A 13338-nucleotide genomic window follows, 5' to 3' on the forward strand; every position below is an offset into this window, starting at 1 on the left:
TATGATTACTCCATTTCCTTTTAATAGTCAAAATTACAAAATGATAACATGTTCTACATCATCTACAAAATAATAACATAATATCCATGATCATGGTAAGCATCAACATTTTTGTTTTGCTCTGTTTATAGACATGCATACTGCTGAGAAATATAAAAATATAAATATAAATACATCCCATTATTATCTTACTTTCCTTTTTTACTGGTTCATCATTGACTATAATTTAAAATAGTTGTAGTGTTTGACAAATTAAATGCGGTAGAGTACAATAATAAGGCATTGAGATGCATTGCCAGAGCTGTACAGAGATTAGAGGTATTATTTCAGCTTAATGCTAAATTAAAAAGAAGAACCTAAATATGATCTGAAGCTTATAATAATAACAACTACGTTTCTAGACAGGAAGAACAAATCTCATATTCAAATTAAGCTCATGAATAACCAGATATACAGTACCAACACTAAAACTGATCAAACAAATCACTCCAGTACAAAACCAAGACGAATCTTTTTTTCTTCTCCATTGTTTTTAAACCTTGAGCTAGTAAAGAGTTTTATTTCCTTGTGTGAAGTTCAGTTTTACTTGAGCGCACATGATTAAGCCCTTCTTTAAACACACCATTCACACATTCATAAAAGAAAAAAAAACAAAACAAAACAATCTTCTACAAAAGAGCCTTTTGCTGAAAGTCTCAGTGGAAGCAGTAACAACAGCTGCACTCCTTTCCTCTGACGGCCTGCTGCTCAGATAAATAACACGAGGACAAATCTGAAGTAAACAGCAAAGCCTTTAAACACTTCTTCCTATTACCTTCCCTCTCTTTGAATTTCCTAGTTCAGCACCTCATCATGTTACACAGGAAAAGTCAGGCAGAGGATTCATAGTTTCAATATTTCATGTTCTTCTATAGATGTCCACGTGGATTAGAACCAGAGGAGAATCAGAGAAGGAAAACGTGTATATTTTAAACGCCCACAGTACAGTCATGGCCAAATTATTACACTCAAACAAGCATCCTACAATATTTTAGGTTCGATCACGTCTCACCAGTGTTGGGGAAAGTTACTTTTAAAAGTAATGTATTACAATATTGCGTTACTCCCTAAACAATAACTAATAGCATTACTTAGTTACTTTTTATGGAAAGTAACGTGTTACGTTAGCGTTACTTTGTCACATCTGGGCTGGGCTGTTTGTTTGTTTTTATAACAACAAAAATAATTCTATTTTCTGCCCTTTCACACCAAAAGTAAATTGAATAAGCCTCAGGCTGAAGGAAATGCAAATTCACGCCTGTACAGTAGAGGGCGCAGCTCAAACAAACCTTTCAGCTGTGCTGCCATTCTAGAATACAGAAGAATAAGACGTAGAAAAAGTAGTAAATGAGTAAATGCATGTTCACGTTTAGTCTAGAATAACCATCATGTTCACACAGCGCACACAACGCCTCGGCACGTACTCTCGATTTCTCTCAACATGGGGACAGGAGAGCTGTCAGTCAATAATTTGAAGAAGTAACTTCCGTTACTTATTTGAAAAAGCAACTCATATTTTGTTGTAAATTTAAAAGTAATGCATTACTTTACTAGTTACTTGGAAAACCTAATCTGATTATGTAACTCGCGTTCCTTGTAATGCGTTACCCCCAACACTGCGTCTCACACAACATCAAAAATTAAAATGTTTACATTCTAAATGTAACTATTTAGGACAGTCCTGTAAAAGAAGCTAACTAACAGTTAAGGTATTTTTACTTTGGATTTCCGTAGGCAGATTTTTTCAGGTAATTTATGAGCAGTCTGCACATTTCCTTCAAAAAATATCTTGTATGCTTGTTTAAACTAGTATAATTGTAGTCTGGATAATGACAAATTCAAAGTCACACAGACTCAAACAGAAACATTATTTGGCCAGTACCGTACAGACATGACTGGATGTGTGAATCTCCATTTCATGTCTCATAATAATAATAATAATAGGACTACTATTACTACTAGTCTACTAAGATTTTGGCATTGTGACATTATTTTCATGAACATTTTATATTACTACTAATACACATTTTTAGTTAAAAAAAAAAAAAAAAAAAAAAAAAAAAAAAATGGAAGGATCATGTGACACTGAAGACTAGAGTAATAATGCTGAAAATTCAGCTTTGATCACAGGAATAAATTATATTTAAAATATATACAAATAGACTACAGTCATTTTAAATTTTAATAATTCGCAATATTATGGATTTTACTGTATTTTGATTAAATATATGCAGCCTTGGTGAGCAGAAGAGACTTCTTTCAAAAACTATTAAATGGTAGTATATAAATACTTCTATATCATTGTTTAGTTTTGAAATTATGGTAAAGAGAATTGGGTGAACTACTTTAATACAAATAATGTCACAATGACAAAACACTTAAATGGACGTTTTGCGTTAAATATAACCTGCCATCTGCCACATAGTGCGTATGTAATTGTCTTTGCTGAACGTTACTACTTTCCTTTCACCTCATGAAACCTTTCGTTTTCACCTTTCAGCTCTTTCTTCTGCTTTTTGTCTTTTGTCACCAGAACTATTATGACTTATGAATGGATCTCGAGGCCTTTTTATGGCGGTGGACGTCTGGCAAACAAACAGGAAATCATATTACAGGCAAAAGAAATACAGTAGCAATACACAATCACAGTATCATCAGAGTCCTGCAGCGATGAAAACAGAGAAGTCGAAAGGGAGAAGATGACAGCGAATGAGAAACCAGCGTGATGTGGCCATTTTATACTAATAGTGATCTTTCACCCAACATTTACTCACCCATATGACTTCCTTTTTCCGTAGAACATAAAAGAAGAAATTTAGCAGAATGTCTGAGCTGCTCTCTTCCATGCAATGAAAATCAACAGCCTCCAAAGCTTCAAAAAGGACAAAAAAGCTCAATTTTGTGACAAAGTCATACGAAATCTGAATAAAAGTGAGTAAATGAGCGAACATCCGCTTTAAAGTAAAAATACTGCCCTCTAAGTCTGTTTTCCCACCTTTATGCCCTGATCCTTCTTGTTAAGCCAAGATAGCCTAGGAAGACTAAATAGTCATCCTGCCCTCTCAGCAAGACAAGAAAATGTACATATTAATCTGGTTTTGAGAAGGATAAGTGTAAAGCGACTGTGTCTTAATATGTGCATCATTGAGAGGTGTTCTTTCAAAATGTATCATGCTACAGTAGTTGTCATTGTACGTGAGTGCATGTCATAAAGCATGAGCAACTCCCACTCAGAATGCCTATTTTCACAGTTTCTCCTTGGCTTCTTGTGGATCTTTAGTGTAATAAATTGTATAAATGGCTGTTTTGAGTCATACATGTGTGTAGTAGCTACTTTTTTAGCTGTGTGTAGTATGTGTGAGTACTAGCATGTGTGCGCTACAGGCCTGCTCTGCTAGCTTTGAGGTTGCGGGATGATGCTGGAGCAGTCGGTCACCAGCAGATCCACCACCGTGTTTCCGCTCACGAACATCGTGGGTGCCGAGACCATGTTGCACAGGGTGACCGTGCTCCCCGGAACCGCCTCACTGGTGGTGGTGGTTGTGGTGGTGATGATGGAGTTGGGATCGCTCACGGGGGGGTTATGGGTACCCATGTGGCCTTGCAGCTGTGTGGGGGTCTTGCAGTGCACACCGCAAAGCTGACAGACCAGGACGCCTCCAGAGCCTGTGGTGCCGAAGCCTCCCCCGCTCTCCTTCCACTCCTGACCGTGGTGCTTCTGAGCGTGAACACGCAGGTACGTCAGCGTGGTGAAACCTGGTGGGGCAAACGTTTGGGAGGTGAAGTACTGCTGCTGAATTTCATTAACTGATGATTGTGATTTCCTCATAATAACTCGTTAATGATAATTACAACAGACAAGCTGATTATGTAGTTTTTCGTTTATGCAATTAGTGAGGTTTGTTGAAATACAATGTTATAGAAAAGTGAACATGAAAATTGCAAAATTGCACCTTACTCATGGACAGACAGACAGACAGACAGACAGACAGATAGATAGATAGATAGATAGATAGATACTCACTGCGGTTGCAGAGGTGGCAGGAGTGATGCTGTGATTGGTTGTGCACCCTCATGTGATCCGTGATGTATGCAGCAGACAGCAGTTTGCCACAGATGTGACATGGAACCTTCTCTTCATGTCTGATCATGTGAGCGCGCAGTCTGTCCCGTGTAGCAAAGCTTGATTCACACGTCTGTGGCATTTATATTTCATTTAGAGAAAAAATATTCACACAAATAAGTAAAACAATATACCAAACTGTTTATATATTTCAACATTATTAGAAAGATACATAGAAAATATATAAATAGAATAACTTCAATATTTAGCTCATATAATTGAAAACAATGAGTATGACTTTTACTTCGGTAATGCATTACCATCAAGACAAGACTTTTCTTTCAGTTTAACTTACCGGACATTTGAAGGGTCGTTCTGAAGAATGGACCTGTCTGACATGACTGTTGAGATGATCAGGTCTGTGAAAATGAGTGAGAAACATTTCATTCACAGTCAAATGTTTTTGTAGAAGCCAATTATAATCTAAGGGCGTTTTCAGACCAGTGGGTCATTTGCTTGGTTCCGAAACAGGGATTAAAATTGTTACAATTTATTCTTGGTTCAGATCACTTTCATAAGGCAACATTTCTAAGTCATGTGCACGTAAACTGTCCTCTCATTGGTCAGAGTTTTTCATCTCCTGAACTCCTAGTCTTGCAAAGTGAATCTCAAACTTTTATGTATTACTGACATTTTTTGGCTTTCGTGTGGCACTGTTCCACGGAATGATTAAAGCCCATCTCTTTGAGACACTCGCTAAACACCTTGTAAAACTTCAGTATTTTTGTGTTTTGGGCAGTTGTTAAAAAATATGTTCGTCCGACCAAATTTCAATTAGGCATTTCACTTTGTCTTTGCTCCAAGTTAAAAGATAAAGGTTAATTTTGAGAGGCATTAGCATAACAAACACTGCCGCTTTTACATTATGCCTCCACTGTCGTTTTGCTTTTTATAGAAATAAAAACCATTTAATTCAGTTGGAAAACGGTCGCTTCAGTCCCATCCAACTCATCCAACAGGAGCTGCAGAGTCATACATAGTGCAGCAGGAATCAGAGTTCACTGATCACATGACGAGAGTAAGTGACGAGATGACTGACGAGACTATGGCGTTGCACAACAGAGCCTAAAGGCCCATGTATATTTCACTTTCCGTGCCTGGACGCGTCTCGCGCGCAGTCGTGTCTGCGCATCTTTCAAAGTATACTCACCCGCGGATGCATGCGGATGACCAAGTTCGACAGATGCGCAGTACAATTTGTTTTGTATACACTACCAGACATTGTGTCATCAACAACACATTCGCTGGGCAGGATCCGAGAAGAAAAATAGTGCATCCACCATTGCAACATACTTCAGAAGATACACCAAGAGAACAAGAATCAAAAACAATGGAGAAGGATATGCTTCTGAGTTTACTCATCTTGTCTTTGAATCACTCTTTCCACACTCTTCTTCGACGACTGCACACTGTGCTCAGTACTGTGCGTATTGCCACCGAGTGGACTCTTCTGTCCTGCTTGCGCATGCGCTGTTGTATACTTTGGACTTAAGTGTCTGACAAATGTCTAATCTCGTGTCTCGTAAGCTGTCTCGTCACACCCCTAGTATTTACCCATCATACACTGTGATATAGCCTGGTTCATTGGTCGGTTGGGTCGGATTGCTTTCTCACCACAAGCAAACCTGCTGAGTTCATTTTCAAGCACGGTGATTCCACCTCAGACTGTTTTTTTTTTTTTTGGTGTGGGTTCAAGCATGATTGCAGTGTTCATATATGCCCAAACTAATCGAACTAAGAAAGAAAATTCACTAGGTTCTGAAACAAACACCCTAAAACACATTATAGACAATGCCAGTGTATGGAGATCAGATGTCTCCCTACCGTGAGAAAGCTTTAGCACAGTGTGGGCACACGTAGGGCTTCTCCACGCCTCCCTGGTGGGATCTGACGTGATGGCTCATGCGGTCCTTCCGCTTGAAGCGTTGCTGGCAGATCGGGCAGGAAAATGGCTTCTCGTCCGAGTGGGAGAGCCTGTGTCTGTTCAGGTGGTACACATCCCTGAAGGCTTTACCACAGGTCTCACATGCGTGGTTTTTACGCACAGGGTTGGGGTTCTGGTTTACTGGCCTCTGAGGGGGGAGTAGGGAAATGAGAAGATCATTCAACTGTCTGAAGTAGAGCTGCAAGATATATTGAAATAAAATTGAGCGCGATATGACCTGGTGCGACTGTCAAATCAAACAGGCTGCGATTTAATCAAATAAATATATGCGGGTGAAGCAAGTAATTTAGACGTGATTAAGCTCATTTACTGTGAATTGAGCAGTTGAGATGCTGATATCATGAGTGATATACACAGTGCAGCGCTTTACTCTGAAACCGACAGCTGGCAGCCCCGTCAAAATAAAAGCTTGATGGGTTACTATTTGATAAAGCAATTTTCACCGAAAAATTGCTAGTCTATTTCACAAATTACAAAGAAACAGCAAGTAACACATTGAAATAAACATGACATTTTGAAGTAGAAAGACTGAAATAGCCTTTTCTTGTAAAACGTACTCCAATAAACTTTTATTTGCAACTTAAAAAAAATATTTCTGTGAAGCTCCTAAATCATTCAGCTCTAAAAGGATTTTGCCATTTTAAAAGTCTTCAAAGTAAAAAGTAATTTTCAAAATCACCCCACTCGCTCTATAATGATTCATTCTTTTCAAATATACAGCAGCTATTTAAGTCATCTGATGAAAATCCCAGATTTATGTCAATATATATGGCAGAAAAACAATGTCAGTTTTTTTGCATTATCTTGCAGCCCTAGTCTGAAGAATGTCTTAAAATAAAGCCTGGTTTATACTTCCACAAGAGCAAGGGTGCGTACACAAAAAGTGATGTCATCGCATACCCTGAGGCTCTGCTTTGCATGGCGCGTGCACCTCTGAAACTCTGGAACTGTGCACTCACAGTGCTTGAATCCCATTGGACAAATCTGAAGGAAGGTTGGCTATGCTGTACTACTGAGGCAGAGAACAGCTACAGGAAAATATGTTTTAAAGTATTTGTGTTTTTAATTAAAGTACTCCTCCACTACCTTTTGCATGTCTGAACAATACACTAAGGCTTGGTGATTTTATTAATCAGCTTTTGTTTGTATAGCTATTCTTTATTTTATAAAAAAAAAAAAAAAAAAAAAAAAAGGCAATTTTTATTGTTTTTAAAAGCGTTTAATTTAAGTTTATTAACCTTATAAAGCATACTGTGTCATATTAGATGCGCAAATTTCTAAGGCCTCTAAACCAACATCAACATGATCAAAATGTGCCTTCTGATTGATAGTTCATACCTTTTAGCAAGTAAAAGTCATGTTAGTATAATAGTATAACTTTAGGTCGGTTCATGTCTTTTTGCTTTAAACGTAAGAATAATTTTGTTAGTTGTATTTCAAGATGAACACTAACTGGATTGAAACTTGATTATCCATACTTTTTTTTTTTTGTTGAAAAATCATGTTAAAATGTGAGTATCAAATATGATCGATCAGGCTTTTGAGGAACGTTTATTTGTTTATCTCTCAATAATCATTATATTGTATTGCATTACATGTTTTGCCCCCTCAATAAAAATTAGAGCTTTGATCATAAAACTACGCATTTAAATATCATCTTACTAAGACATATTATTCGTCGGATATACAGTGACAACTCATATTTATATGCATTTTATGCAAGTAGTTTGTTATACTGTTATTAAGATCTCACTGATTTACACTACAAGCTATCAAAATTTAATCTTACTTCTGGCCATATAAATATCAGCATCTACACAAATTGCATTTTTTGCTCAGTTTGGGCCTCTGAGGTGGTTTTTCCTCCTCGAGTGTGAACTCCATATTTTTACTACATCATACTATATGAGCTATAAAGTCTGAAGTATCAAACATCATACTCAACAAAAAAAAAAAACACATATAAGCTTGTTTTTTCCACCTTATGTATACAACCAGCAAACTTAAACAAGGAATATTATACTGGCTATGTCAGAAACTGATTCTTATCTCCTGGATCTGATTTCCAGGGGAATTTTCCTTTATGAGGGATTTTTTCCACCCCAACATATAAACGACAATGTACCATTTCATTATGCAAAATACTTCTGTTCAAAATACAATTAATTTAAATAAATTCTCTATTTGAGTAATTGGGATGTTAACTAAAAAATAAATCAGAATTAACTCTTTAATTATAAATTTTTTTGATAATATTCATAACTAGGGCTTGAGCAAAAAAAAAAAAAAAAAAAAAATCAAGAAAAATATCAAATGTTAACTGGGATGTTACCTAAAAAATTAAAGCACAATTAACTCTTTAATTACTAATTTATTTGATAATATTTATAATTAGGCCTTCAGCAAAAAATCCAGAAATATATCAAATGTTACCGATAAAAAGAGAGGTATTTATTATTGCTTTTTTTATTTTTAATTTTTACTTCATTCATTTCTGAGCCTGCCTTCAGGTGATTTTTCACTACACCCTTTTTTAAAGAGGAATTTCCATAACATTTACATTACCTTTCCAGTCATTCATTAATACTGCATATATAAGAATAGTTCAAAATCATTTCATAGAGGTTTCTGGGGCATCTTTCATTTATATGTCGGCTACCAAGCTTTTCAATTTTTACAATCAAATTATTATATTTATTAGTGTGCAAATGTCTGTGTGCAAGGATTATGTGATTGCTGCTATTGTAACAAATATAATTTCCTGTGAAGGATTTATAAAGTATCTATCCATCTATCTTTAAAAAAAAGACTTCGATCTTAGTAAAATCTTCCATTTTCCCTGACCATGGGAACCATAAAAAAAACAGTCTGCAAAGGTTTGTGCAACTAAGTATTTAGTATTTTGCAAGGCTTGCAGAAGTTAAAAAATAGTTTCTACATATAAACATATTTGTATATTAAATTGTTCACAACATTATGTGATTTAATGTATGCTACATGAACGCAGTATCTGAGAAAGGATGCCCACCTGTACAGGCTCCCCTGTTACCATGACAACAGCAGTCGGAGGAGGGAGGGCGGTCACAGTGGAAGCCACGCTCTCCATGGCAACATCATTTCCATCTTGAGTGGCCAGGACTTGTGTGTGGGGAGGGGGCAGCACGGCAGTAGGGGGCAGCGTTTGGGGTTGCTGTTGGGGTATGGAGAGGTGAAGGAGAGAGAGGGGGACTGCGTGTCTTTCTGCACTCTCTTTGGCCACGGCCTCTTGGCTCTGGGAGCCCCCCTTCATGCGGATGCCGGTGTGGACGGATTGATGGCGCCGCAAGTTGTAGCTGTTCTTGAACTGCTTACTGCAAATTGAGCAGATATGAGCCGCACGAGCCGTCCTGGACACTGGCTTCACTGATGGGATGGAAAGTCAAAACTGAGCGTTACTAATCAGTAATAAGACAGTTAAAGGGTTAGTTCACCCAAAAATGAAAAATCTGTCATTAATTACACACCCCTCATGTCGTTCCACACCTGTAAGACCTTCGTTCATCTTAGGAACACAAATTAAGATATTTTTGATGAAATCCGAGAGCTCTCGGACTCGTCCATAGACAGCAATTTAACGACCACGGTCAAGGGCCAGAAAGTTACTAAAGACATCGTTAAAATAGTCGACGTGACTGCAGTGGTTCAACCTTAATGTTATGAAGCGACGAGAATACTTTTTTTGTGCAAAAACAAAACAAAAATAATGACTTTATTAAACAATAGCTTCTCTTCTGTGTCATTCTCCTATGCTATTTACACTGCAGCGCTTCCAGGTTCTAAGTCAGGACTGGCCGGTATTGGCCAACACTGTTCACATGAGCAGCATGACGCACGCATGTGATGCTGACACAGGAGGCGGCCAATAATGAGTCGGCGTTCTGACGTAGAACCTGAAAGCGCTGAAATGTAAATAGTGTAGGAGAATGACACAGAAGAGAAGAGATTGTTGAATTAAGTCATTATTTTTGTTTTGTTTTTGCACACAAAAAGTATTCTCGTCGCTTCATAACATTAAGGTTGAATTCTGGACCTTGAAAGTGTTCATTATATTGTCTATGGACGAATCATATACCTCCGGGATTTCATCAAAAATATCTTAATTTGTGTTATGAAGATGAAAGAAGGTCTTACGGGTGTGGAACGAAATGAGGGTGAGTAATTAATGACAGATTTTTCATTTGTGGGTGAACTAACCCTTTAAGGTGCTGTCACATCAGGTAAAAAAGGTCCATTGTCTATTGTCAATAGTACAGCGATGCATGAAGCACAGCTCACAGTCACTTTTAAACCTAACAGCTCTATGTTGGTAATTACGGCGCATTCACTTGACCAACTTGAACCCATTGCGAAATCTGCATGTGGAAATCTTTCACCCTTATGCGAAATCCCCAATTGCACAGTTTCCTACTGAAATGACTGGATTTCGTCCATGAAAATTCGACGTACAACGATAAATGTGACCGTACCTTTACAGACACACTTTTTGACCTACGACTTCAGGGCAGAAAAAGTCAATTTTCTACTGTCAATAGTGTAGCGATGAATGAAGAACAGAACTTTTTTTTTTTTTTTTAATTTCAACTCGATGCCAAATCTGCATGGGGAAATCTTTCTCCCTCATGCAAAATTCTTGATTGAGCGGATTCCTACTGAAATGACTGGATTTTGCCTGCGAAAATTAGTTGAACAACAATATATGTGAGCAGACACACTTTTTGACCTATGACTTTCCAAGAATTTCGGCAAAATTTTGCGGGCAAAAAAGGTAAATTGTTGATAGTGTAGCGATGTATGGAGCACAGCTCTCAAAGAAAGTCAATTTCAATTCAAGCAGCTCTCTGTTGGTCAAAGCGGCGGATTCACGTGACCAACTTGAAACTGTTGCAAAATTTGCATGGGAAAATCATTTTTGCTCATGTGAAATTCTAGATTGCATGGATTCCTACTGAAATGACTGAATTTCGCACACAAAAAATCTGCAGTAAATGTGACCCTACCTTTACAAATACTTCCCAACTTCCGACTTCCCAAGAATTTTGTTGAAATTTCGTGGGCAAAAAAGGTCCATTGTCTATTGTGAATAGTGTAGCAATGTATGAAGCACAGCTCACAAAGAAGTCACTTTCAAACCAAGCACTTTTCTGTTGGTCAACGTGGTAAATTTGCAAGACCAACTTCAACCCTTTGTGAAATCTGCATGGGTAAATCTTTCACCCTCATGTGAAATTCCCAAAAGTGGGGATTCTTCTTTAAATGAGATGTTGCCTGCGAAAATTCACCAAACAGTATAATGTGACCTTTTTGACCAACGACTTTCTACTCATTTTTCAGTCGTTCCTGATTTTCGACCAATTTCCATCAGTTTCCCCCCATTTCCAGGTTTTTTTATGACCGTGTTCTCATTTCTAAAGGCAGGACCTTAAAAATGTCATAACGAAGATCAATCATAGAGCCTTCGTTGTATGGCTGACCTCCGGCTGAAGATAACATGACTATATTCCAGACAGCTGTTCTACTGCACTGCTCTATGTGATGACAGAGGAACACTGAGCAACCACAGAAAACCTCCAACCCCTCCCAGCCAGCTTCCTCGCTCCTCTCCAAACCTCCCTCCCCTTCCCCATCCCTCCCTCACTCTCACCCACCAGGTACAGGGTCCTCATTGAGAGCAGCAGTGTCCACTGTCGATGGAGGCGGAGCTATGTGTTCGTTGGGCGGGGTTTGAGGAGAGGTCGTGTGGACAGGCAGAAGTTCTGATTGGAGGGTCCCCTCCACTTGGGTCTGGGAAGGTGTGGTCTGGGAAAGAACAATCACAAAGTACTAAGTTTGAATTCAAAACTTCAGTGTAGGTATAACTGAAGTGAACCTCCTCGCAATTTTAATGTAGTAATGTAGATGTGGTTACAACTTTGTAATAACATGAATTTCACATCAATTTACACATTTATTTCTACACACACACACCGTTCAATCTCACCTGGAAGAGAAAATTGCTCCACGCGGCATCCATTTTGTTCCACAGCGATGAATATTATAATCAACTACACAATAATCAAGATTAATAGCGACCAACTGACATCCTTTAAATAGTCTGTAGTTTGCAATTAGTGTTTAGATGTGTTTTTTTAAGTATTCCCCCAATCGCATATTTAATTAACGGCCTGGATTAGCAGGCAATAATGCACACTATTTAGTGTTTAATATGCTCCTATCCAACTTTAACCCGAGACATTAAAACAACGTGCTATTTATTCATTTGCATGACTTAAAAACCGAAACCAATAATGTTATTTCTACAGGCTAACATCATGCATTATAAAACAGCAGTTGAGGCATTTAGACGTTAAAATAGCGGTTATACGTAATGCGCTTGACGCATTTTAAATAGTCAAACTTAAAGGCTGCTATGGATAAATCAGTGTTTTTTCCTCGATCCCCCCGACAGGCCAATCGGGTGTTTGTCGAAGCCTCGCTGTAGGATTCAAGCCGTGACCCGGACGAATAACACTCGAGCCCGGCCGCAGCCTGCCGCTCCACCTCGGCGCTTCAATTCACAGGATGTCATCTTTCTTTTTTTATCGCGCGCTCTCTCTCTCTCCTCCCTCCCTTCCCTGTCTCTTTCTTCCTTTTCTTTTTTAATTCCTCTTTCTTCTACCCCCTCCTCTCCTTTTCCTCTCTCCGCTATGTCCCAGTTGTTCTTAAAGGGATGGATGGCTCTATCTCCCCCTCCTATTTCCGTCGCTTTCCTCCTTCCTCTCAGAAAATGAGCCGACAGAAATACAGTAACAGCATAGCGCTGTTGACGTCACATGACTACAGTCTGTGTTGACCGAGACAAAATGACCTCTAGAAATGACGCTCCGAATGAATCTGCACTACGTTCATTTATATAAAATATTTTGTAAAAATACTGTTTGGTTTTTATAACCTTACGAAAGAGAATGTGTGTAGCTATCAATATTAATACTGTTACATGCTGAATTTCATATTCAGAGAACATAAATTTTTAGCATCTGCACTAACGTTACATATTTTCTGTTTGTTTACATAAAAATATTTTGTAAAGACGTTATCTAAATATTTGCTTGTAGTTTTTCATTGTTGGATAACTATTCGGTTAACAAGCAGTACGTAAAAAAAACTTTAAAAAAAAGTTAAAGTTGTGAGGCTGTGCTTATATATATATATATAT

The 13338-nt window shown here is 38.0% G+C and overlaps 1 protein-coding gene across 1 annotated transcript; it reads right to left on the minus strand.

The window, feature by feature from the left end:
• On the minus strand, nt 1-12881 carry mazb (MYC-associated zinc finger protein b (purine-binding transcription factor)). Its single transcript, XM_051914147.1, has 7 exons — nt 12124-12881; nt 11792-11942; nt 9136-9509; nt 5987-6234; nt 4458-4521; nt 4064-4235; nt 1-3795 (listed from the first exon to the last, which is right to left on the minus strand). Exons 1-7 carry the CDS (start codon nt 12154-12156, stop codon nt 3434-3436), a joined length of 1404 nt encoding a protein of 467 aa, XP_051770107.1. The 5' UTR covers nt 12157-12881; the 3' UTR covers nt 1-3433.
• Nucleotides 12882-13338: the final 457 nt, after the last annotated feature.

The sequence above is a fragment of the Ctenopharyngodon idella genome, chromosome 12 (assembly GCF_019924925.1).
Source record: "Ctenopharyngodon idella isolate HZGC_01 chromosome 12, HZGC01, whole genome shotgun sequence".
NCBI lineage: Eukaryota > Metazoa > Chordata > Actinopteri > Cypriniformes > Xenocyprididae > Ctenopharyngodon > Ctenopharyngodon idella.